At 37.7% G+C, this 27,711-nt stretch overlaps 1 protein-coding gene across 4 annotated transcripts in view; it reads right to left on the reverse strand.

The window, feature by feature from the left end:
* Window positions 1-11,168: 11,168 nt before the first annotated feature.
* LOC150077632 (epidermal growth factor receptor kinase substrate 8-like) overlaps window positions 11,169-27,711 on the reverse strand; it is a 432,910-nt gene continuing 416,367 nt past the window's right edge. For 2 of the 4 annotated variants that reach the window (XM_090384186.1, XM_090384185.1), the window contains exon 17: window positions 11,169-11,773. In XM_090384186.1, coding sequence (XP_090240312.1) covers window positions 11,636-11,773 — 138 coding nt within the window. In that variant the 3' untranslated portion in view covers window positions 11,169-11,635. The remainder of the gene's footprint in view (window positions 11,774-27,711) is intronic. The other 2 variants (XM_090384188.1, XM_090384189.1) reach the window with 1 other exon arrangement.

The raw sequence follows: 27,711 nt of genomic DNA on the forward strand, positions 1-27,711 counted from the left end.
CCCCAATTCACAAAGGAGGATCAAAGGCTGACACAAGTAATTATACACCTGTTAGTTTAACTTCTGTTCAAGGAAAATTAATGGAGGCACTAGTTAAAGAAGCACTGCAGGATCATTTAGACAAGACTTCAGTTATAGCTCGGACACAGCATGGATTTGTTAAGGGGAAGTCTTGCCTGACCAATTTGACTGGATACTATGATGCAGTCAGAAAGGAACTGGATTCAGGGAATAACTTTGATATTATATACTTGGATCTTAGAAAGGCTTTTGTACTGTTGCACATGAAGACTGCTGCACAAATTGGAGCAGTGTGACATCGGAGGCAAATTGCTGCTGTGGATAAAGGGGTGGCTGAGGGGGAGAAGACAGAGAATGGTAATCAATGGACACTGTTTATCGTGGACTAATGTTATTAGTGGAGTCCCCCAGGGCTCAGTGTTGGGTCCATTATTGTTTTCTGTATCCACAAATGATATTGATGATGGTATATCAAGCTTAATGTCGAAGTTTGCAGACGATACAAAGGTAGGCAGGGTTGTCAAGGGCACTACTGACACTATGCTGCTGCAACAGGATCTGGAAAAGTTGAGCAGATGGTCTGAGAGGTGGCAAATGAAGTTTAACATTAACAAATGTAAAGTACTACACATATGAAACAGCAACCCCAGAGCAACGTATCAACTCTGTGGTACTACACTGACAGTGGTAGAGAATGAAAGGGACCTGGGGGTGGTTGTGCAAGCAGATATGAAGTTCTCTGAGCAGTGCAGACGGGCTGCAAGAGTAGCTCATGGTGTATTGTCAATGACATATAGGAATTTTTCTAACAGGGATAAGGAGGTGATTATTCCCTTGTATAAGGCAATGGTCAGGCCACACCTAGAGTACTGTATACAGGTCTAGAGGCCTCATTTCAAGAAGGATGTAGAGCTGATGGAACGAGTACAGAGAAGGGCAACAAGATTAGTGAATGGAATAAAGGGGTGCTCTTACGAAGAAAGGCTTAAGTTTTGCAAATTACAGTGTCTGGAGACTAGGCCCCAGCGATGTGATCTGATAGAGGTGTATAAAGCCTTGAATGGTTTGAGCATGCTCAATGCTGATGGGATTCTTCCTCTCGCTCAGAATAATCACCTGAGAGGGCATAAATTCAAGTTGAGGAAAGACAGATGTAGGATAGACGTGCAGAAATTTGCCTTTAGCCAGCGGGTGGTTGGTTGGTGGAACAGACTTCCATCCCTTGTCGTGGAAGTTGATAGCCTAAATAAGTTTAAGGCTCAGCTGGACAGGTATTTTGAACAAACAGAGGGGTGAAGTGGAAGTTGCTTTTTTTTTTTTTGGCTGATGCTGCATAAGCTTGCTTTCTTGCATCAAATGCCTCTACTAATGCTAATTACTATCTAAATGGGGATCAGTCAGCAATACACAAAACAATGTGGTCACTGTAGATTCAACCACATCCCAATGACACTTTCCTGCTAAGTTTCTGATTTGCGATGGTAACGTCAATATTGGAACTTCCATGTAAGTTATTAAATATGGAGGGTTCCCCCTCCACATTGAGAATGCTTAAATTATGGTTTAGAATAAATTCTTCCAGTATCCAACCTCTGTGGTCAACTATGAAACTGTGCCACAGTTTTGACTTGGCATTTGTAACAACAGCAACCAAAAGGTTTCCACTACCCACAATTTCTATAATTGATTCCAGACACAGCAATACATTCTCAATATCATGAGGGGGGGGGGGGCAGTAAATTGAAGCTAGACAGAATGATTTCACTGGAGTTTATATGTGCACACAGATAATATTCTGTGTGCACATATCAGAAATAACAGTGACATTAATGCTCTTATTAAAAATAACAATTGCTGATTTAGGTTTCTCATTATCTGTATACACTGCCCTTGCTGTAATAGGAAGACCAATCACCTTGTGGTATACCCCTCCAAAGCAACCAATATATGGCTCTTGGAAGCACAGAATATCTAAATTCATCTCATAGGCCATAACCCTTGCCTCATCCATTACTGACCTACTCTTTTGTGCATTTAATTGCATAATATTTATATAATCATCCTATGATATTTAAAGACTCCATATTGCTCTAATAAAAACTCACTATCCATTATTAACCTTCATACTTGCTATTTCCAAAGCTCTAATATACTCTGGACAATTATTGTCTCGAATTGAATGATCACAACTTTTACCTTTCCTTTTACAATTGACACACGTAACAGTTTTATGGGAACAATAGTTTGCAGAGTGTCCAAAACCCAAACATTTAGCTATTACTGTGAATTTTCTAAATTTATGTGATGAATAACCAATAAATAACCTATCCCCCCTGAAAAATACTCTTATATATCTGAGGATCAAACCCAGTTACCCAATTCATCAACTTGCTTTTATTACCAGTTTTGAACCTAACCCCGGGGGCTCAAATCTGGTGAGTATAGGTTTGGCACACCTAGTACTGAGCTGGATATCATCATTCTTCTCTTTCTTGTTGATTCCCTTCTACTTCTGTCTCTCTCTCTCTCAGGGTAACTTGGAAATTTTTTTTTGGCTGGTGCAGCATAAGCCTCAGGCTTCCTTGCACTATATGCCCAGTAATAATAATAATAAATGATATTCCCTCCCTCCTCAGTATGTCTCCAATCTTAGGTTCTTACAATAAAGTCATTTGCAATTTCTTCTTGTGTCATCTTCTTCGGAACATCATAAATTAATAAACTTGGATTAGTCAATTTAATCTTGTTTAATCCCATTTTCAGTCAGTGCTTCTGACTCAATAATCTTACTTAAATCCACCCTGTTGTCTGTTTCAATCAATAAACCTTTATTCCTAATTGTTTTTAAATTCCTTATCTTTAATTATCTTTAAATCCTGTTTTAGAGTTGTAATCACAACATACTTTACCCTGATCACAATACTCTGTCTGCTTTTCAACAGGCCTGTATTTAGATTAGATCCACTACTCCCAATTGCTAGTGCAACTGTAGAAGCTCCACCACTTGATCCACCTGTGTTAGCTAACTTAGGATTTTTTCCCTTTTAAATACTTCGCATCCATGAACTTCTTATTTTGATCTGAATGTAATTTCCAAAATTACATTTGGATCAAAATTTCCCCCACTTCTAGGGAGGTGGGGGAAATTTTAATCACATCTCAGCCCATCTGCTCAACCTTTCCAGATCCTGTTGCAGCAGCACAGCGTCAGTAGTGTCCTTAACAACCCTGCTAACCTTCGTATCATCTGCAAACTTGGACATTAAGCCTGAAATACCATCATCAGTATCATTTATAAATACAGAAAACAACAATTGACCCAACACTGAACCCTGAGGGACTTCACTAATAACATTAATCGATGAAGAGCAGTGTCCATTGATTCCCATTCTCTGTCTTCTCCCCATCAACCATCCCTTTATCCATAGCAGCAATGTGCCTCCAATGCCACACTGCTCCAATTTTCTAAGGTTTTTCTAAGATCCAAATATATGATATCAAAGTTATTCTTTGCATCCAGTTCCTTTGTGACTACATCACAGTATCCAATCAAATTAGTCAGACAAGACTTCCCCTTAACAAACCCATGCTGTGCCGAGCTATAACTGAAGTCTTGTCTAGATGACCCTGCAATGCTTCTTTAACCAATGTCTCCATTAATTTCCTGGAACAGAAGTTAAACTAACACGTCTGTAATTACTTGTCTTCCACTTTGATCCTCCTTTGTGGATTGTGGTCACATTTGCACATCTCCAATCCATGGGTACTTTCCCTGAGTCCAGAGAAGCTCTCATAATTATGGCTAAGGGTTTGCTTGCTTCCTTTGCCACCTCCTTTAATATAACTGGATAGATTCCATCCACCCCAGGTGCCTTTCTTGTGATTATCTTCAACAATTTCTCCTCCACTTTACTTTCAGTTATTCCAAGGTTATTTAGCTTATTGCCAGAGTTGAATACACCTCTGGGCATTACCCTCCCCGAATAACTCCTCATGTGTGGATGTCGATGCAAAAAATTTATTTAGTTTGTTAGCTACCTGAGTTGATCATCAATAGTTGAACCATCGATATCAAGTAGACCAATCAGATTCATCCCTTTTCTTCTAGAGTTTACATAAGTAAAGAACTCTTTGCTGTTTTTCTTTGCATCCTTTGCCAGATTTCTCGTATTCTGCCTTCGCCTGTGTAACCTCCTTTGTAATTTGGTTACAGACCAGATTATATCTATCATAGGCTTCTGTGTCACTTGTTAATTTATATATAGTATCCCAAGCATTTTTCTTCTCTGTGACATTTCTGATTAGTTCATGTGACATTCATTTAGGCCTCAGTATTGAACAACATTTCTTTGTTGGTATGAAAAGCCTAGTAGCTTCCAAGATTAATTCTTTGAATGCTTCCCATTTTGAATTTGCTGTTGATTACATCATCAGTTGGTTCTACCGTATACAATTTAAATACGGTCTCAGACCACCGTAGTCACATTTACGAAAGCAAAAACCCTTCCCTTTACCCTTGATGGTAGTTACCTCGTTGAGTAAATCCCACTTCAGCACACTGTGATCACTGCCACCTAGTGGTTCCTTTATCTACAGATTCTTGATGCATGAAGAATCACTACTGATAATTTGATCAAGAGTATTACTCTCTCTTGTTGCCTCCAGAACATGCTGCTGTAGAAAACAATCATCCAATAAATCCACAAAAGCCTTGCTAGTGTGTGAGTGACCAACCCATAAATTCCAGTCAATATCCAGGAAATTAAAATCCCCCATTATAAAACACTCTAATTTACTGGCCTACTGTATTTCTCTGCCCAATTACTCATTACACTTATCATATTCATTAGGCCTATAACACACACCTACTCTCATTTTTCCTTTCCCAGTGCTTATGTCACACCAAACAGACTCAACATTGCATTGTCTACCCACATCAATTGGATGCACTTCCTTAGATTTTGTGTGTTTCTTAACTAACAGCATAACCCCTTCCTCTCCTTCTATCCTTTCTGTACAAATTGTACTCCCCAAATTCCAGTTCTGCACTGCTTATGTCTGTGTGACACCATGTTTCTGATATCCCAACAATATCTGCCTTTGATGTCTTGAAGTTGAGGTATTTGATGAAGTTGAGGTATTGCTCAAAGCATCAAAGGCGGATATTGTTGGGATATCACAGAGGTGGTGTCACACAGATATAAGGAATGCAGAAATGGAATTTGGGGAGTAGAACGTCTACAGAAAGGATAGACAGGATAGGAAGGGAGGAGGGGTTATACTATTAGTTAAGAAACAAAAAATCCAAGGAAGTGAAGCCAGTCGACATCGCTGGACAGTGCAGTGTCGAGTCAGTTTGGTGTGACATAAGCATTGGGAGATCGAAATTGAGAGTAGGGGTGTGCTATAGGCCTAATGATTCAGATGAGTATAATAAGAAAATGTACAGGGAAATAGAGTGGGCCAGTAAAGCAGAGCGTCTTATAATGGGGGATTTTAATTTCCCAGATATTGACTGGAATTTTTGGGTGGGTCACTCACACACTAGCAAGGCTTTTGTGGATTTATTGGGTGATTGTTTCCTACATCAGCATGTTAGGGAGGCAATTAGAGGGAGTAATATTCTTGATTTGATTATCAGTAGCAATTCTTCACGTTAAGAATCTGCAGATATAGGAACCACTAGGTGGCAGTGATCACAGTGTGCTGAAGTGGGATTTACTCAAAGAGGAAACTACCATCAGGGGTAAGGGGAAGAATTATTGCTTTCGAAAAGGCAACTATGATGGTCTGAGACAGTATTTAAATTCTATACAGTGGGACCAACTGATGATGTTACCAACAGCAAATTCAAAATGGGAAGCATTCAGGGAACTTGGCTTGGAAGCTACTAGGCTTTACATACCAACTAAGAAATATCGTTCAAGGTTTAGGCCTAAATCGATGTCAAATGAACTAATGAGACACATGGCAGAGAAGAAAAATGCATGGGATACATATAAATTAATACGTGACACAGAAGCCTATGATAGATATAAGCTGGTCTGCAACCAAGTCAGAAAGGAGGTTAGGCAGGCAAAGGCAGATTATGAGAAATATTTGGCAAAGGATGCAAAGAAAAACAGCAAAGAGTTCTTAACTTATGTAAACTCTAGAAGGAAGGGGATGAATCAGATTGGTCCACTTGATATTGATGGTTCAACTGTCGATGATCCTGCTATGGTAGCTAACAAACTAAATGGATATTTTGCATCGACATACACACATGAGGAGTTATTCAGAGAGGGGGAATACCAGAGGTGTATTCAACTCTGGCAGTAAGCTAGATAGTCTTGTAATAACTGAGAGTCAAGTGGAGGATAAATTGTTGAAGATAAACACAAGAAAGGCACCTGGGGTGGATGGGATCTATTCAGTTATATTAAAGGAGGCGGCAAAGGAAGTAAGCAAACGCTTAGCCATAATGATGAGAGCTTCCTTGGACTCAGGGGAGGTACCCATTGACTGGAGATGTGCAAATGTGACCCCAATTCACAGAGGAGGATCAAAGTCTGACACAAGTGATTATAGACCTGTGATTTTAACTTCTGTTCCAGGAAAATTAATGGAGGGACTGGTTAAAGAAGCACTGCAGGATCATCTAGACAAGACTTCAGTTATAGCTTGGACACAGCATGGTTTTGTTAAGAGACTAGGCAACTGCAAGATGATCTGATTGATGTGTATAAAGTCTTGTGAATGGTGAATGGTTTGAGCATGCCCAATGCTTATGGGATTCTTCCTCTTGCTCAGAATAATCGCCTGGGAAGGCATAAATTCAAACTGAGGAAAGACAGTTTTAGGATAGATATGCGGAAGTTTGCCTTTAGCCGGTGAGTGGTTGATTGCTGGAACAAACTTCCATCTATCGTTGTAGTTGATAGCTTAAAGAGATTCAAGGCAGAAGTAGACAAATATTTGGAGCGAATGGATGGGTGAAATGAGGGCTTTTTTCTTTTCTTTTTTTTTTTTTTTTTTGGCTGATGCTGTATAAGCATGCTTTCTTGCATCATGTGCCTTTGCTAATGCTATTATATTAAAATATGTATGTGTATCGGTAAGATACCTGAAACATCAACTCAATGTATAGTTGGTTAGGCAAATAGCTTAATAAACTATACTATTAATTTCCCATGGTATAAGAGAGGTATTATACATAGTAATAATCTTAATGAAAAGTAACCACGTAATATCCTTCCTTAACTATATCCAATTAACCTTTGAATTTCTTCACAACTGCTAGCCACTGCTACATGCGAAGACTGCTTGTTTCAGTAATCTACAGCTCACCAGCTAAATGAAAACTTCCTACAATCTTAACCTCTTCCCTCTGTAATTTGAATTTGTGGGCCCTAGTTCTGGAATTCTTTATAATAGTGAAAATACACCTTCCTTCATAAAACCATTGAAATGCTAATTTCTGGCATCACAAGCTCTCTTAGTTCTAGTTAACAATGCCATTCACAGTATCACCTGTGATAGAATAATTTTTAGCAATTAGATATGCTCTCATTAAAATGAATACCCATTCTTTTATGAGGGGAGAGCAGGTTCAAAAACGATTTGTATTCAACCAGAAGTAGTTACAAAGATGAATTTTTTTTGTTTGATACCTTGAAATCTCTAAGAACCGTAAAAATTTTGGTTTCGATATGACAATTCATTTTTTTTTTCATTGCAGTGCCACAGAATGAGGTATCACAATGGATAAAGTGGAATACAGATCAGTGATTTGGTTTTTCTTTCTACAAGGGAAAACAATCCACGAAGAAATGATTACTGTTTACATCCATATAAACAATTGAAATGTGGAAGAAAATCAGTGCATGATGAAGAAATCCCAGGACACCCAGCAACTGCTGTAATAGAAGAGCATTGCAAATATTAAGGCATTAATTCTGAAAGACAGCAATATTAAAGAACTAGCTACAAACTTGAGTTCCAAATTAGTGCAGGGTCTGGGAAGAACATCATACATCAACAGTTGCATATGAGTAAAGTGTCTGCTAGATGGGTTCCAGAAGGAAATTCATAATACACACATGAAATATTGTCAATATGCCAGGAAAAGCAAGGTTTTTTTTTCACATCTAGTTACCATGGATGAAACTTGGATCTATCACACTATGATCCCAAAACTAAATAAATATCAAATGATGGAAGCATGCAGAATCACCCCTCCCCCACCATAAAGGCAATAATGCAACCAAGTGCTCGCAAGGTGATGCTGTGTTTTTTGGGATGAGCATGGTGTAGTACTAACAGATGACCTTCAAAAGGGCTGTTATGTAGCAGCGAAGTATTATTCCTACCTCCTCATAAAGATAGGTGCTATTATAAAAGAAAAAAGATAGGGAAAGCTGCAGAAGGTGTGTGCCTACTCCACAATAATGCCCTTGTGCCTTCCTCGCATGCTAGAGTGAGGTGTGCCCATGAATATGGGTTCTGAAATAGTGCATCCCACTTATTCCCCCACCTAGCACTCTCAGATTTCTTCCTCTTTTCTGCCCTGAAGTCCTTTTTTTCATGCAAAACAGTTTACTGCTGCTGCTGCTGAGGTGATTTCTGCTACTAGTCGTGTTTGGACAGTCAGAGAACTCCTACAAAACTAGCCTGCAGAAGTGTATTGAGAGGTGGAGAAAATGTGCCATTTTGTATGATGACCATGTTGAAAAAGTGTAATACATGGTGTTCCACCTTTATCACAACTACTGAGTGAATACAAATCTTTTTTGAACCCCCCCCCCCCATACTGTGCAATGTATCTATACAAATTTCTAAATCACACAGAAAATATAACTCTGTGCTTTTTCCTTTTGTACAAAAAGATTTCATTTTATTTTTTATTTTGCATAATTTATATTTGGGAGGAAAAAACCAAGTCTTCCATTCTTAAACAAAATATACCTTTTCTAATTAAGTTAAAAGCACAGCAGTATAACTATCCCACAGTATAACCCTCTAATGCTGTGACTTAGATTTACAAAAATTTAAATGCATTTAAAATTTCTGTAAACTATAGCATTTAAATATCTTTAATTTAATATCATCGTATCATTTTAATTCATCTAATATTTATATAGCATTCAAAGAGCATTTAAATGCTATGTAAATATATACAATCTCTTGAATTAGTAAAATAATAAGGAGTTTACTTCAATATAGTATGTAGAACACTTCCGTATGATACCCTCCAGAAATTAAAACGGAAAAACTGAAAAAAATCAACAACTTACTGGTACATTAGAGTAAAATATAAATAATCAATTTAACACAATTCAAATCAATTTGTTCAAATCAAACAATTCAAGTCAATTTGCTAAATTGATTATTTAATTATGTATATTTTGCTCTAATGTACCAGTAAGTTGTCGATTTTTTTTGGTTTTTCTGTTTTAATTTCTGGAGGGTATCATACGGAAGTGTTCTACGTACTATATTGAGGTGAACTCCTCTTATTATTTTACTAATATTATTATCTGCGTAGAACATATTGAGTATTACAGCTCTGATTCATAGTATCTAATCTCTTGAATTGAAATGAATTTTTACTGCTGTTCAATGTTAAATTAAAAAAATATATCATTTCTTCTTACATCCTTTGTGCTGAATACCCTAAGAAATGCCCAATTTTAGTTGTTGATTATCTTTATTCCAAATATTTCAATGGTTCTTTATTCCAAATATTTCCAATATCTGGAAATTTCAATATTTCGATTGAAATTTCCAGATATTTCAATCATTTCAATCATCATCATGGAGTACCCAGCCACACTAGCATCTTTTTTTTTTTTTTTTTTTTTTGTTGTTGTTCACTTGCTGGTAATAGCATTTCATGTGGTGCACTGTTAAGGCAGTCTTCAGCCTTTAAATTGGCAGGTCCCTTCAGTAAACATTAATGGCTTTATTTTGGAGGCCTTGTGACCTTGGAAGCACTGTGCCACTGCACCTGAGTAAATCTGGCCTAGGTATTAACTATATCACACCGGTATCTCTTTTCTGAATTTTTACTTTGAAATAAAATTAATTCAATGTTGCTGCAGTTCCACAACAGATCAGCATCAACCAGTAACAATGTTCACATTCTTTTTCATTTTGCACTTTTAAAAATATAAAAATCCTTGTAGTCTCATGTTTGTGAGCGTTTTAATTGATTTTTGGTGAACCAACACTTGATTTGTGTGTCTATGAGAGAGAGAGAGAGAGAGAGAGAGAGAGATTAACTTGGATCCAGTTAATCTGATCCACTTGGATCCAATTTAAACAGATGTGAAATTAAAATTTTATATTATGATTTGTAGAACTTTCTTTTAAATTTTTTTATGCTCTAATATGAAGGAGAGCATAAATGAAATTGTAAATTGCCTTCTTTTGCTTTTAAAGCTTTTCATGACTCTTTTTGTATCTTCTATACATATACACAGGAGGAATCCATGTACATTAGGGAATCATCGTCATCAGCCATTTTCAATCCACTGCAGGATGAAGGCCTCTCCAGCAACTTTCCAGTTCCTTCTGTTTTGAGCACTGGCCATCCATTTACTACCCAAAAACTCATGAATTTCATCTATCCATCTCTGCCTTTGTCTTCCAGGTTTTCTTCTAGCTCCTCTTGGGTACCAAGAGGGAATACAAACTATTAAACCTAATTACTTTATCCTCTGCTAATAATTTCTTCCATATATATACATTAACAAATTGAATTTTTAAGTAAAAACTTGGTATTTACACATAATGGAATATATAAATACAGTATTATGTTGTACTAGAAATGTCAATCAAATGCAAAGCCAAAACTAATCAAATCTTTGTTTATGCCAGCAGACACACTCAAAATGCTAGTCAACCCATAAAGATTAATTAAAATCTTTAAAATCAAAATGCTATGAACATGCCAAATGTTGTTTACATTGCATTTAGCATATTCATAAATAATAAACAATGTCAAGAAGTTTGTAAGTTTTGACTCAAGTTTGGGAGTGCAAAGAAGTTTTATCGTGAGCACTGCTCATTTAAAAAAAAAAAAAAAAAAAAAAAAAAAATAGCAATTCTCAAAATGTATATACAATAACTTTTTCCCGTAGCATGTTCCAAATGTTACTAAACAAACATGATTGTAAATATCCTTTAAAATGTTTTACAAAATGGCTATTAAAATAGGTACTTTTAGATCAAACAATTAAACATCCCATATATATGTAGAGATTAAACAACAAAAATGTTCATCAAAATGTAGTGGATTCTCATTACAGCACTCCTAACAAAAGCAAAACACTGATAATTTAAAATTATTGATTGCATATGCGATTTAAAGCAGATGGACGGATGAATGGATTGCAAACAAAACATTTACAGCATATAACGTAGAGCACAGTACATGGACAAACTATTTCGTAATGTGGACACAAAAGACTGGATGCACTGACTCAAGCATTATTCACAGAAGCATGATCATCAAAGTACTTCACAGAAGCATCAGTTTTGCTCCAACAGTCACAACAAGCTTCACAACTAAGTAGCTGGCATTGGAAACATAACATGAGCTGTTCTTATATCAGGTGAATACCAGAACTTGTCAAAAATAGCGGAATTCACCTTTTCTTCCTTGTCTTTCTCTTCTTACCCAATCTGCAGATGGTGCAGGCGCTGGAATTGGCGGTCGAGAAGCATCAGGTCCCAATCCTCCTAAGTTGCTATCTCTTATTGATGAATTCTAGGAATAATAAATTATGAACATAAAAACCCAGAGAAATATTAATTGTTAAAAAATATTTAATGATTTTAAGTAAAGCCTCAAATTTTAAAAAAAATACCAAAATATTAATAAATTAATGCTCCTTTAACCCTTAAGCTGCCACATATTATTATTATTAGCCATATGGTACAAGGAAGCCTGGGGCTTATGCTGCACCAGGCAAAAAAAAAAAATTCTGAATCAATTTTGAAAGCTTTTTTGATATTTTTTCTAAAACATATTTTGGGAGGCCACGACCATAAAACAATAAAAACAATTTACACTTTCTGGTTTATTGGGCTTTTCTGTTAATGAATCTAATTATAAATGGGTAGTAAACTATCTTATTGCATTTGCGGTAATACCGATAACTGCAATTGTGTGGGTTTTTACGCTATTATGGTGAAATGTGTTCCCTCTTCATTGAAATCTTCAATCATATAAAAAACAAATTTTCAGAAACTTCTCTTGATTCCTATTTACATATTACAATGATGAAGGATAAGGGACCAACGGAAAGTGCAAGTGATGGTAGTGCCAGGAAACAAAACAATATTTATTTAGAAGTGAAGATGAAAATGATTAAGAAGTACGAAGCAGGACAAAGTTTGTCATCTACTGCAAGGGAATTAGGTCTCGCTGCTTCAACAATGAAAACTATTTTAAAGTACAGTGTGTGTATAAAAGATCATGTCAAAGGATCAACACACTTAAGATCAACAGTGATCATAAAACAGCGTTCAGGTGCTATATCAAAGATGGAATGTCTGTTAATAATACGGATGGCAAATCAGATTTAGAAGCGTGTGCCCTGAGTCTAATGACCATTCAAGCAAAAGCAAAAAATATTAATAAAGTTATTAAAGATAAGAATGGCGAACCCCAAGCCAAGTTTGTGGCCAATGTTTTTGACCAATACACAAATTATCGTCTCTGCTATCAAGCAATCTTTTTTTGATTGACTCTTTCAATTTTGTATAAAATGTACTTGGATCAGTGGGAGGATCCTTTCTTGAATCTTTTTCGTGAAGAAAAACTCCACGAAAGCGAAGATCACATACAGCAGCAACAGTGCATTTATACCACCACTTTGCTTATTGGAGGCTTGAAGTGGTGAAACCCATGTTTAGTCTCAAGAGCAAAATTCCCGGCATCCCCCCCACCCCCATACTTCTCCTTCAACCCATGCACAGTACTAAGTACTATAGGTTTTGATACCTTTCGTGTTTGGGGTTTTCATAAAAAAAATAAAAATAAAAAAATAATAGGGCCCAAAGTTCTGTCTTCTTTCTTCAAAAACTTGTACCAGTATTTTTATTTCCTTATTTGCCTTGTACAGGTCCATGTTGCAGTCCTGTAGGTCCAAACTTAATTCTGATAATTCTTGAAGAGCGTCACACATCAATCCTAGGTCCAATAAAATTTCTGTAGATGTGATTTTTCTTTTCAAGTCATCGTAAGTGCAATTATCATTTTTATCTCTTGTAGGATCATGCATTGCTTCTTCAAAGTGATACACAAGGGATTCAAACTTATTACACAGCCAAAACTGTACGCAAACTAGATGACACCCATCGGGTACTTAAAATTCTTCAAATTTTCAGCAGCTGAGCCCCAGTAATTCTGCACATAAATGCAACTCTCCACTATTCTTTGCCGAAGCATGGTATATGACGTAAAGTTCATCAATAAATGATTCGAATCTATTTATTCCTGAAGTTTCCTTGATAGCATCACCTACTGATAATTCTAGTCTGTGATTAGCACAATGCCAAACTATAATAGATGGAAAACATTCTGACAGCAATTTTTTCACTCCACTTTTACACCATAACATCACAGCAGCGCTGTCGCACGCCAGAGAAATCAAATATGTTTTTAATAATCTTCTGTCATCCCATAAGAGTGAAGACATTGGAGTAAGGAATCAAATACTCCTTCAGCTGTTACTTTTTCAAGTTCTACCAAGTACAAAAACAAATTTATCGGTGAATTAATTCGAACATCTTCGATACAGCATCGAACATATACTATGAGGGTAGTTTTTTTGCTTATTGTGGTTGATTCATCAATTATCAATGAAATTTTATTATTGGATTGAACAATTTCTTTAACCACAGTTTTTCTCATTTCTTCACTTGTATGATTAACAATGTTAATACACGCATTTATAGAATGAAGAATTCGACCCATTTCAACTCCGTTAAGTTCTTGCAGATCAATTTCAGTTTTAAAATGAGGGAATGATTGATTTTCCTTTGCTACTTTATATGCAGTTTGCTGAATACTCATATGAAGAATTTTTGCTGTTATTATTCTTTCGTGAGATAATGATGTTAAAAAAAAAACATTCTCAAGAGTCATTTTTTCACTTTCAGCAACTATTTTTAATGCTGCTTTATGTGCAGCAGATTCTCTGTGATCAAATTTTTTTTTTCAAAGTGAACTCAACTGTTGCTTCCTGTCTTATCTCATTTATCTCATTGTTGTCTTCCTGTCTTATCTCATTGTTTGTTCATTCTCTATCAGATCACCTCGCCGGTGTCTAGTCTCCAAGAGTTCCAACTTTTCTAGAAGGCGTACAGCCAAGTTTCATTTTGCAAACACAGAGTGATTCATTTTTCAAGCAAAAATCATTTTTTTGATCATAGGTCCAGCAGTCCGGCCAGTAATTTGTAGTTTGGCTTTGCTTCTCAAGATCAGATTCAGAAATATCAACAGGCTCAGTGGATGAGAAGTAATTAGTAATTTTTTTCATTTTTAAATTTGGGGTCACACTTTTACACTAAAAATTAAAAAAAAGATTTTCAATTCACCAACGATTTTTTAAAATAAAGAAATTATTTACCTTTTGCACGTATTCAATCACTGTACACATACCCACACACACATCAGTTGGGTAATGAAACATAACGGTCACCGCCTGCAGTAAGCACTCAGCGCGCAACCACACGACCAATCACAAGCTAAGCAGTGCCATCCCAACCAGCAGGGATGAAGTACGCATGCATCGGACTTGACACACAAGCAGCCCACATGCACTGTTTTAATGATTTTGCTGCCAACCTGCTATGCTGGACAGGGCAATTCAAGTCCACGTGGACCAAAAATCAAATTTTCAAAAGTTACTTTTTAAAACTTTGAAAATCCGTCGAAAAAAGGTGCCGGAACACTGTTCCGGTGCGTTCTATGACAAGAAAAAAAAAAGCACTGGCTGTAGGATAGATGTGGGGAAATTTGCCTTTAGCCAGTGTGTGGCTGTCGCTGGAACAAACTTCCATCTGTCGTTGTAGAAGTTGATAGCTTAAATAGATTCAAGGCAGAACTAGACAAACATTTGGAGCGAGTGGATGGGTGAAATTAGATTTTTTTTTTTTTTTTTTTTTGGTTGATGCAATATAAGCTTGCTTTCTTGCATCACATGCTAATCGTAAACATCTTAGTGAACATTCTCATTTTGCTTGGAATGGAAAAAGTAGCTATGTTCATACCATGCTCTTTCATTCCAATATACCATAAATACAACCTAACACATTACTCACCTACAACCTAACACATTAACTCACCAATTTTAATAGTTTGGAAAGGTAAATGAATAATATTTATATTTATTTATTTACAGTATTCACTTATACATATATTTAAAGCTGTACTATAAAATACAAAGTAATATTATATGTGATGGCCAACTGCACTTCTTGGTATTCCTTAAAATGTTAACCAAATGATGAAGACTAAGTTTTTAACAATATTGGCATTAGTAGAGGTATATGATGCAAGAAAGCAAGCTTATGTGCAGCATCAGCCAAAAAAAAAAAAAAAAAACCCCACTTCCACTTCACCCCTTCGTTCATTCGAAATACCTGTCCAGCCGGGCCTTAAATTTATTTAGGCCTTCCACGACAAGGGATGGAAGTCTGTTCCACAAACCAAATACCCGCTGGCTAAAAGCAAATTTCTGCACGTCTATCCTATAACTGTCTTTCCTCAATTTGAATTTATGCCCTCTCAGGTGATTATTCTGAGCAAGAGGAAGAATCCCATCAGCACTGAGCATGCTCAAACAATTCAAGGCTTTATACACCTCTATCAGATCACCTGGCTGGTGCCTAGTCTCCAGACACTGTAATTTGCAAAACTTAAGCCTTTCTTTGTAAGAGTACTCCTTTGTACCATTGAGCTACTCTTGCAGCCCGTCTGCACTGCTCAAAGAACTTCATATCTGACTGCACAATTACCCCAGGTCCTTTTCATTCTCTATCACTGTCAGTGTAGTACCACAGAGTTCATACGTTGCTCTCGGATTGCTGTTTCCCATATGTAGTACTTTACATTTGTCAATGTTAAACTTCGTTTGCCACCTCTCAGCCCATCTGCTAAACCTTTCCAGATCCTGTTGCAGCAGCATAGCATCAGTAGCGTCCTTAACAACCCTGCCAACCTTTGTATCGTCTGCAAACTTGGACATTAAGCTTCATATACCATCATCAATATCATTTTTAAATACAGAAAACAATAATGGACCCAACACTAAACCCTGAGGTACTCCACTAATAACATTAGTCCACGATGAGCAGTGTCCATTAGCATTAGCAGAGGCATATGATGCAAGAAAGCAAGCTAATGCAGCATCAGCCAAAAAAAAAAAAAAACCCTTTCACTTCACCCCTCCCCATTTGTTCGAAATACCTGTCCAGCTGGCCCTTAAATTTATTTAGGCTATCAACTTCCACAACAAGGGATGGAAGTCTCTTCCACCAACCAACTACCCGTTGGCTAAAGGCACGTTTCTGCACATCTATCCTACATCTCTTTCCTCAATTTGAATTTATGCCCTCTCAGGTGATTACTCTGAGGAAGAGCCAGTATCCCCTCAGCATTGAGGATGCTCAAACCATTCAAGGTTTTGCACACCTCTATCAGATCACCTCGCCGGTGTCTAGTCTCCAGACACTGATTTGCAAAGCTTAAACCTTTCTTCGTAACAGCAATCATTCGTTCCGTTCACTAACCTTCTTGCTCTTCTCTGTACTCGTTCCAGCAACTCTACATCCTTCTTGAAATGAGGCCTTCAAACCTGTATACAGTACTCAAGGTGCGGCCTGACCATTGACTTATACAAGGGAATAATCACCTCCCTATCCCTGCTAGAAAAATTCCTGTATCTCATTGATAAGACACCATGAGCTACTCTTGCAGCCCATCTGCACTGTTCAGAGAACTTATCTGCCTGCACAACCACCCCCAGGTCCCTTTCATTCTCTACCACCTTAAGTGTAGTACCACAGAGTTGATACGTTGCTCTGGGGTTGCTGTTTCCCATATGTAGTACTTTACATTTGTCGATGTTAAACTTCGTTTGCCACCTCTCAGCCCATCTGCTAAACCTTTCCAGATCCTGTTGCAGCAGCATAGCATCAGTAGCGTCCTTAACAACCCTGCCAACCTTTCTATCGTCTGCAAACTTGGACATTAAGCTTGATATACAATCATCAATATTATTTATAAATACAGAAAACAACAATGGACCCAACACTGAACCCTGAGGGACTCCACTAATAACATTAGTCCACGATGAGCAGTGTCCATTAATTCCCACTCTCCGTCTTCTGCCACTGAACCATCCCTTTATTATTAGCAATAATTTGCCACCAATGCCACACTGCTCCAATTTGTGCAGCAGTCTTTCATGTGCAACAGTATCAAAAGCCTTTCTAAGATCCAAATATATAATATCAAAGTTATTCCATGCATCCAATTCTTTTGTGACTACATCACAGTATCCAATCAAATTGGTCAGGCAAGACCTTCCCTTAACAAAACCATGCTGTGTCTGAGCTATAACTGAATTCTTGTAAAGGTGATCCTGCAGTGCTATAACCAGTGCTTCCATTAATTTTCCTGGAACAGAAGTTAAACTCACAGGTGTATAATTACTTGTGTCAGCCTATGATCCTCCTTTGTGAATTGGGGTTACATTTTCACATCACCAGTCTGTGGGAACCACCCCTGAGTCCAAGGAAGCTCTCATAATTATGGCTAACAGGATTGCTTACTTCCTTTGCTGCCTCCTTTAATATAACCGGATAGATCCCATCCACCGCAGGTGCCTTTCTTGTATTTATTTTCAACAATTTCTCCTCCACTTTACTCTCAGCTATTACAAGATCAACTAGCTCACTGCCAGTGTTTACTCCATCTATGGCATTCCCCTTCCTGAATAACTCCTCATGTGTGAATGTAGATGCAAAATATTGATTTAGTGAACAGTTCATGAACAGTTGAACCATCGATAACAAGTGGACCAATCTGATTCATTCCCTTCCTTCTAGAGTTTACATAAGTAAAGAACTCCTTGCTGTTTTTCTTTGTATCCCTTGCCAAAGATTTCTCGTAATCTGCCTTTGCCTGCCTAACCTTTTTTTTTTTTTTTGGCTGATGCTGCATAAGCTCCTACACTTGCTTTCTTGCATCAAGTGCCACTACTACTACTACTACTACTACTACCTCCTTTGTAACTTGGTTACAGATCAACTTATATCTATCATAGGCTTCGGTGTCACATGTTAATTTATATCCCATGCATTTTTCTTCTCTGCCATATGTCTCATTAGTTCATCTGACATCCATTTAGGCCTGAACTTTGAACAATATATCTTAGTTGGTATGTAAAGCCTAGTAGCTTCCAAGATCATTTCTTTGAATGCTTCCTATTTTGAGTTTGCTGTTGGTAACATCATCAGTTGGTCCCACTGTATAGAATTTAAATACTGTCTTAGGCCATTGTAGTCGCCTTTACGAAAGCAATAACCCTTCCCTTTACTCCTGATGGTAGTTACCTCCTTGAGTAAATCCCACTTCAGCACACTGTGATCACTGCCACCTAGTGGTTCTTGTATCTGCAGATTCTTAATGCATGAAGAATCACTACTGTTAATCAAATCAAGAGTATTGCTCCCTCTAGTTGCTTACCGAACATGCTGATGTAGAAAACAATCATCCACAAAAGCCTTGCTAGTGTGTGAGTGACCAACCCACAAATTCCAGTCAATATCTGGGAAATTAAAATCCCCCATTATAAGACTGATTTACTGGCCCACTCTATTTCCCTGTACAGTTTCTTATTATACTCATCAGAGTCATTAGGCCTATAGCACACTCCTACACTCAATTTTGATCTCCCAATGCTTATGTCACACCAAACTGACTCGACACTGCACTATCCAGCGTTGTCGACTGGCTTCACTTCGTTGGATTTTATGTGTCTCTTTACTAATAGCATAACCCCTCCTCCCTTCCTATCCTGTCTATCCTTTCTGTAGACGTTGTACTCCCCAAATTCCAGTTCTGCATTACTTATATCTGTGTGACACCACATCTCTGATATCCCAACAATATCTGCCTTTGATACTTTGAGCAATACCTCAAATTCATTAATCTTATTTACCAAACTTCCATCCTTGGTGTACATGCAAGTATACATGCACCTGTTTCTATTCTTATTCTTAGCTACCCTAACAAAACCCATGTGTTTACTTGTATCACAATGACTCCCAGTAGTCTCTGAAATATCCTGCATTTTGTTTTTCAGGCTTCTGCTCATTTCAATAGAAGCAGTGCAAGAATCACTTTCACCTCTGCCAGTGGCTACTGTTAATCTATTAGTCTTTGTATCCCCCCCAAGCTAGCAGTTTCCCGACCCACCTAAAAGTGCCTCGATAGCATCAGCAAATATTCTTGCACCCTTTCTATTTAAGCGTCTCCCGTCCCTGTAGAATTAGTCTCCCCTGTTAACAAGTACAGTCCAGGCTGAAAAAAATTCTACCCCTTGAGCCTTGCACAATATTTCCAGGGCCGAATTGATCAACAAGGCTCTCATCATATACTCCCTCCTATCGTGTCTGGGCAGAATTGCAGACACTTTCAAATTCAACCCGAATTCACAGATTTTTTTCAACAATGACCTGTACTTGTTAAGTAATTCTGCCGGTCTCCTAGTCTTGAAAGCATTAGTGCCAACATGTACAACTATATCACCTTTTGTGCTCTTAAAAGATGATATCCACTCTACAACGTCATCAACCTTTGCCCCTGGCAGACATAACCTGGTCTTGTTCCACCTATACTTTTTACAAAGCATGTTCCCCTTTTCCCTGACAATAGAGTCACCAACAGCTACTAGTTCCTGTGGAACGAGCACATTCTGCCTTGGAGATTGCCGCTGTGTTGTGTGATGAACAAGTGCAATCTCTGGCATTGATGTGGGCAGTTGAGAGCTTGATGAGCCCCTCAATTTAGATCCTTCGAGGGTGTACGCCCTGTCCTTCAAGCTCTCATATAGGCCCATAACAACACTGAGTTGTTGCCTGATTTCGTTACACTCCTTGCATTGTGCACACAAAAAGACATCCTCCATGGCAATATCATGTCCCGTACCTGATTGCTCCACAAACATCATGCAAGCAGTGCATTTTAAAAGGTTGTGATTCAGAGGGCAAAGCCCCCCCCCCCTCCGTTCTCCTCTGAGCCATAGCACTCCCATTAGCTTGAGCCTTTTGCTTTGCGGCTCTTGTCTGAGTCATGATTTCGATTTAATTTCAATAAAATTTCAATTTCAGTAAAAAAATATAACCCTAAACTTGTATCCCAACACAGTTATAACGGTATATATATTTTTTTCAGTATCAAGTATTAATTATCTACGAGTTCTCTTTATATAACTTACGTATCAAGTTATGTATTAATTAATTATGTTGCGTTTGTAATCTAAGTCATTATATATATTTAGTTAAAAGTACAATTTAACTGACAACAAAGTTTAACAAGTTTAATAGATTTTACTGATTAATTGACAATATTATACTATACTAACGCTATCTAGTTCGGAATATAATGTATCGTCTAACAAAGGTGGCAAGTTACGAACGGTAAATCTACGGACACTTAAGTATTAATTAACTTCCAAATCTCGCTGTCTCAATTCAGAATAAACTAATGATCCAGACTAAGTCTATAAGCTACTTATAGAAAATAATTTGATGTAAAAAAATGGTCAATAAAGTGGCTAAATATGGCTAAAAAACTTCTCGTTCAGTGGAGCTGCACCTTGTAACATGTGGATTTGATATCCTTACCGATACTTTTATGCAATTACAAGGCCGAGTAAAGAATAAATACACCAGATTAATCAGAAAATCACAAAATAATGCTATACTACTAAATTTAAATCAAAAGTTTTTGAAAAACAATAATTTCAAATCAATAAATAAGGAAAATCCACTTAGCAGCTTTGAACATGTCTGGCTCGTCAGCAGACTCAATATAATCTGGAGTGGCTCAGAATTTTTCTATGGTCGAATACGCCTTAATTTTGAATGGGGCAGTAATTTTCATTAGAATTAAATCTGTAAATCCAATTTCATTTTCACTAATTACTTTATACTTTCATTTTTTACCCTCACAATCAAACTGAGTAATGAAGGACTTAAAAGAATTAGATTCATCTCTTTGGAAACAACGAGCTCTGAAGGGAGGGATTCCAGCAGAGAAGTGATAGAAAAGGACCATTAAAAGAGAGTACAATGAAAGATACATTCAGTATGGGTACTCAAAGAAAGGAACTGATAATGCATCTGTTTCGCTGTTTTTCAGGAAGTTGTTAACAAAAGGTCTAGCATTAACAATATTGCCAAGCTTGTTTCTGAGCATTTAGATAAACTGTAAATGCCCTGTTAATAAGTATGTTATATCAAAAAATGATGCTAGTATTGGTTTTTTGTGGGTACCAGATCGATTCATTCATTTTGAATGGGAAACAGATAAGCTGTCACATTTAGTTTCGAAGCAAGACAGCCAGCCTTGTTGAATAAGCAAGTGATGCAATGTTGAAAGCTTTATTTAAGAGTCTACCTTTGGAAACGTTTTGGTTTAAAATTAAACAAGAATATGGATAACTCAGGGAGGAGAAAAATGTTAAGAAACTTGTACCGTTTTCTTCAACATATCTATTTTATATGGTTTCTCTGCCATGTAACTGTGAAAACTATGGCAAAAAAAAAAAAATTCCAACTTGAGCCTGCACTTTGACTTCCTTGCCTTACAAGAATTGATATTCTTATCAATAAGGCACAACCACAGGTTTCTCATTAATAAAAAAATTGAAATTTGCCACTTGCTTTTCATTAATTATTTATGCAACATTTTAAGTTATTATTACAATTATTAAATCCTTAAAAATATCTATCAATCATTATAGTAATCCTTATTACTTATAAATGTAGAAAAACATCAATTAGAAAAAAAAAGCAGGGCTTTTTTTTTTTTTTTACTATGGACCAATGGTTCTTGAGGTGGTAGGTAAAAGACAAGAGGCAGAAGGTTGAGAACCATTGACTGACAGTATACTAGGTAGTTCAGACCTTGCAGATGGGCAAGTATAACCAGGATTACTAACGGTCCTCCAATATGAAGGTACAGGCAGAAGATTTGGTTATAGAAATCCAGACTTCATTGAAATCTGGTTCACTTGATTCACAAGTGTAACCTGAATATCAGTTCCAACAGACGTTTTTGCTCTCGAGTAGCAAGCCATAGCTGCCATGCTTGGAAGAATGTCTCTGATAAGTCTTCTATGTAAGACAGCTAAGGCTTCTCTCCAAACAAGCAGGTTAAACAAACAGGTATAACTCCCTAAACAAGCAGTTATTTTGTACTAACTATAAATATATTTAAGAGATCAGTATTCTGTCAATGGTGTTTCCACCAGTCATACAGTTATAAACAAGAGAAACTGGTGCATAAAACAGGATGTGCTATACAAAGACAGAGAAAAGCAATATGGTTAAAAAATGAAAATACAGTAGAACTCGGATAAGGAGTTTTCCAAAGGACTGGAGGTTTACAATTCTTACGCAGGAAAACTTCTTAAAAGGGAAAATGACCTAAGGGTATGAAATATTAACTACACAAATAAAAATGAAAAGATACACATACATAAGTTAAAAATCATTTTAAGTACAATTTCAGAATTTATAAATATTTTACTCTGCCTATGGGAAACATTTTTACTCACTCAAATGAGGGCTTCTAGTTGCTTAACATTCTGTTCATTAAACTCATTGCCAAGTTGGAAGAATGAGCTCCTTTGGAGTTTCAACATATCTTAAAACGTCACAATTACAATAAGACACAGCAACAATCCACTGAGACAGAACTGTTCACAACTATCAGACCTTAACACGGTCTAAGTATCCAATTATGGATATTGATGAAAACAATTGCAATAAGTCACTTTGCCATATGACTCTGGGGAGATTCCCTTGGATTGGAAAAGTGCCAATTTATCTCCCCCATACATAAGGGTGGCTCTAAGAGTGTAGTGGGAATTATCGACCTGTCAGTCTGACTTCAGTGGTAGGGAAAAAATCATGGAGGCAATGATCAAGGGTGGAATTCAGGATCATTTGGATCAAATTAAAATTCTCAAGAATACTCAGCATGGTTTTGTAAAGGGAAAATCATGTTTAACAAATCTGGTTCGCTATTTTGAAAGGGTCACTCACGAGCTGGATTTAAGGAATATTTCAACATTGTTTATTTAGGTTTCAGCAAGGCTTTTTTTTTTTTTTTTTTTATGTGAACCCCAAACACGAGAGGTATTAGAACCTATAGTACTTAGTACCGTGCTTGGGTTGGAGGTTGAGAAGACGAAAGAAGCTATTTGTTGACATTGGACTTGAACTACTGTAGATTGTAATTTTCAGGAAATACTTATGAAGGAAGGTTGTTCCAGAAAACGGCAGTTGAATGAATAAATGAGGAAGATAAAAAGTTGGTTCTGTGGGTTTGAAGTTGGACAGTAAATGGATGTTGGCTGGTGGCGGCACGTGTTCGGACTGTTTTGAAAGAGAGAGCAGGAATTATAGAAGCCAATTCAGAAGAACAGTGCCCATGGAAGTATCTGTAGAAGAGGCATGTAGCAGAAACAGTAAGTCTATGAGACAGTGAGTGGAGAGACTCTGTTAGAGATGAATCATTAATTAATCTAACTGCCCTCTTCTGAATGGAATCTAAAAGCCTGAGAGAGGTTTTGGAGGCACCCACCCAAGATGTGGGAACAATATTCCATGGCAGGGCGGATTTGCGATTTATACAGTGAGCAGCTGTTTGGAAGAAAATTAAAGGCGAGAGCGAAGGAGAAAACCAAGTTTTTTAGATGCAGAGGAAACAATATTTGTAATGTGCTTGTGCCAAGAGAGATTAGAAGTCAGGGTAATCCCAAAAGAGATATATCAAAAGAGAGTTAATCCCAAAAGAGATATATCATTTTGCCTAGAAATCGGAGAGTCACTAAAGATAAGCATAGGAGCAGAAGAATCCTTTTTGCGAGATATAAGACAAGACTGAGTTTTAGAAGGGTTGAAATCAACTAAGTTGTCTTTGCCCCACTAGAGAATTACCTGAAGATCGGCATTTAAGGAATTGGTAACAGATTTTCAACAAGTTGAAGCTGATTGAGCAGGGCAAGGTTTCTTAAAATGGAAGGCAAAATGCAATGTGCTAACATCGGCAAAACTATGGATAGGATTTCCAGTCAGTGGAAGGTCATTGATATACAAGAGGAAAAGAGTGGGGAAAAGAACTGAACCTGGGGGGACACCGGCATTAGTGGAGAAGTTACAAGACAGAGAGCCATCTACCATCACCTTTAGTGAGCGATTGGAGAGAAAACCGGATAACCAATTACAAAAAACAGTTGGCAAACCATAAGATGAAAGCTTGTTTAGAAGACCTTTATGCCAAACATGATCAAAATCCTTTGCGATGTCAAGAGCAACTAGTTGTGTTTCACCAAACTTTTCCATTGAATTAGTCCATAAATGGGTAACAACATAAGCCAGAATATCACCAGTGGATCGACACTGACGGAATTGATCAGACAGAAGGTTTCTAGGTAGTTTAAGAGTTGGCGGTTAATTGATTTCTCCATTACTTTAGAAAGAATAGAACTAATTGCAATGGGACGATAATTGGATGGGAGGGATTTGTCACCCTTCTTAGGAACTGGCTGGATATGAGCAAATTTCCAAGCAGAAGAAAAAATACCTTTGTAATAAGAAAGTGAAAAAAGGCGGCAAAAAATAGGAGTAAGTTCAGGAGCACAGGTTTCGAGAACAAGTGGAGAAATACCATCAGGACCTGGAGCTTTCTTAGCATCAAGATTCATCAAAATCCTTCTGATATCCTTTTGACGGAATACCACAGGAGGCATTGAATGGAGCGTGTTGGGAATGGTGGGAGGTGTTTTACCAAGACCATTAATACATGAGCTGGAAGAGAAATGGGATGCTAGCAGATCAGCTTTATCCTTGGTTGAAGTGACAACAGAACTATCTGGTTTGGACAGAGGTGGGAGCAGAGATGGGCAAAAGTTGCGCCCAATAGCTTTGGCAAGAGACCAGAATGCTTGGCTACCATTAGGGCAAGAAGCAAGTTTTCTACTCTTAGCCTGTTCAAACTCTAGTTTGGACTGATTAATAACTGCTTTACAATTGTTGCGAGCTTTGGTGTAGGCAGAAAATGAAACTGAAGAATTAGAAACAAGCCAATTACGATATGCAACATTCTTCTCTTGAACAGCCTTAGCACATTTATTGGAAAACCAAAGTTTAGATAAAGGACGAGATATTAAAGTGGAGTGTGGGATAAGGGATTCCATTCCTGCAAGGATAATTTCACTGACACGATCTGAGCAAACGGTGACATCAGAAGTTTTGAAACAGTAATCCGACCAAGGAAAAGAAATCTCACAGGTCATCCCATTTTGCATTCTTGTAATGCCAAACAACACGAGGTTGGGAATAGCCATGAGATAAAGGTTCCATTGGAGAAGAGACAATCACCAAGTAGTGATCTGAAGTGCCTAAAGGACCTCTCACTTCGAACGTGTACTTAGAAGGGTTGTTTGTGAGAAAAAGATCAAGCGTATTGGCTGTATCTGTGCTGGTCATTACTAATCAGAAAAGCCTCAGCATCTCGACCTGCTGGGTCGGTGTGACTATAAATCGGAAGACAGCTGGAGTTGTGAACATTAAAATCACCAAGGAAAATTACCTCACTGTTAGGAAAGTTGGACTGGAGAAAGTCAAGGTGCAAAGAGAGGAAGTCAAAGAAAGTGGAAATGGACATCGTTGAGGTTAGAATTGAGACCACGTATATTTGTGAAATGAATTAGGAAGTGCTTGACTCAGTCCCACATGAGCGGTTGCTTTATAAGCTGGAACAGGTTGGAATCACTGGAAAAGTCCTCAGATAGATAGCAGGATGGCTTCAAGGCAGGAGGCAGATTGTGATAAATGGCTATTCCTCAGATTGGGTTGATGTAAGAAGTGGGGTTCCCCAAGGATCAGTATTAGTACCACTGTTGTTTTTAATTTTTATAAACAATATCGATGAAGGGATAGAGGGCTTGATGTCTAAATTTGCAGATGATGTTAAAATTGGAAGAGTATTTAATGATTACTCTCAAGCTGAGCTTCTGCAGAGAGACCTAGATAGGCTTCAGGAATGGTCTGAAAAATGGCAGCTATGCTTTAATCCAACAAAATGTAAGGTATTACACCTGGGAAACAGTAATCCCAAAATAAATTATTCATTGGTGGAGTTCAACTAAACCCAGTACTGGGTGTCACGATTCGTTCAGACATGAAATTCTCTGAGCATTGTAAACAGGTTGCAAGGAAGGCCCATGGTGTCCAATTAATGACAAATCGAACTTTTGCAAGTAGAGATAGGGACATGATAATCCCATTATATAAGGCTTTTGTTAGACTTTTGTTGGAATTCTGTGTTCAAGTATGGAGACCGCACCTAAAGAAAGACATCGAGCTTCTTGAAAGAGTGCTTTGCTTGTTTTTCTTTAGGAGCATTAGCAACTAAGGCCATATCTGCACGGGGATATGCAGTGGTCATTCCCTGACCTTTGCGCATTCTCCATATTTGGTGGCTCACAGGCTCGAACCCTGGTCTAATCAAGTAGGCAGGAGCACAGTACTCCTGCCCACCTGGCTACGGAGGCGCCTTGAAAGGGTGCAAAGACGGGTAACTCGCCTGGTGAGATCAGCAAAAGGGGATCCTTATGAAGAAGACTTCGAATATGTGGGTTGCAGAGTTTGGAAACTAGACACCTTAGACGAGATTTGATTGGGGTGTTTAAAGGCTCTGAGAGGCATCCGTAAAATTAATGAGGACAAAATTTTCAAGGTTATAAATGATGCTAGAACTAGGGGGGATAACATTAGCATTAGTAGAGGCATATGATGCAAGAAAGCAAGCTTATTCAGCATCAGCCAAAAAAAAAAAAAAAAAAAAACCCTCTCCCATTTCACCCCGCCGTTCGTTCGAAATACCTGTCCAGTTGAGCTTTAAATTTTTTAGGCTATCAACTTCAACAACAAGTGATGGAAGTCGGTTCCACCAACCAACCACCCGCTGGCCAAAGGCAAATTTCCGCACATCTATCCGACATCCGTCCTTCCTCAATTTGAATTTATGCCCTCTGAGGTGATTATTCTGAGAAAGATGAAGAATCCCATTGGCATTGAGCATGCTCAAACCATTCAAAGCCTTATACACCTCTATCAGATCACCTCGCCGGTGCCTAGTCTCCAGACTCTGTAATTTGCAAAATTTAAGCCTTTCTTCGTAAGAGCAACCCTTTGTTCCATTTACTAATCTTGTTGCCCTTCTCTGTACCCGTTCCAGCAGCTCTACATCCTTCTTGAAATGAGGCCTCCAGACCTGTATACAGTACTCAAGATGTGGCCTAACCATTGCCTTATACAAGGGAATAATCACCTCCTTATCCCTGCTAGAAAAATTCCTGTATATCATTGACAAGACACCATGAGCTACTCTTG

The sequence above is a fragment of the Mastigoproctus giganteus genome, chromosome 11, assembly GCF_048544385.1.
Source record: "Mastigoproctus giganteus isolate SK-2022 chromosome 11, ASM4854438v1, whole genome shotgun sequence".
Taxonomy (NCBI): domain Eukaryota; kingdom Metazoa; phylum Arthropoda; class Arachnida; order Uropygi; family Thelyphonidae; genus Mastigoproctus; species Mastigoproctus giganteus.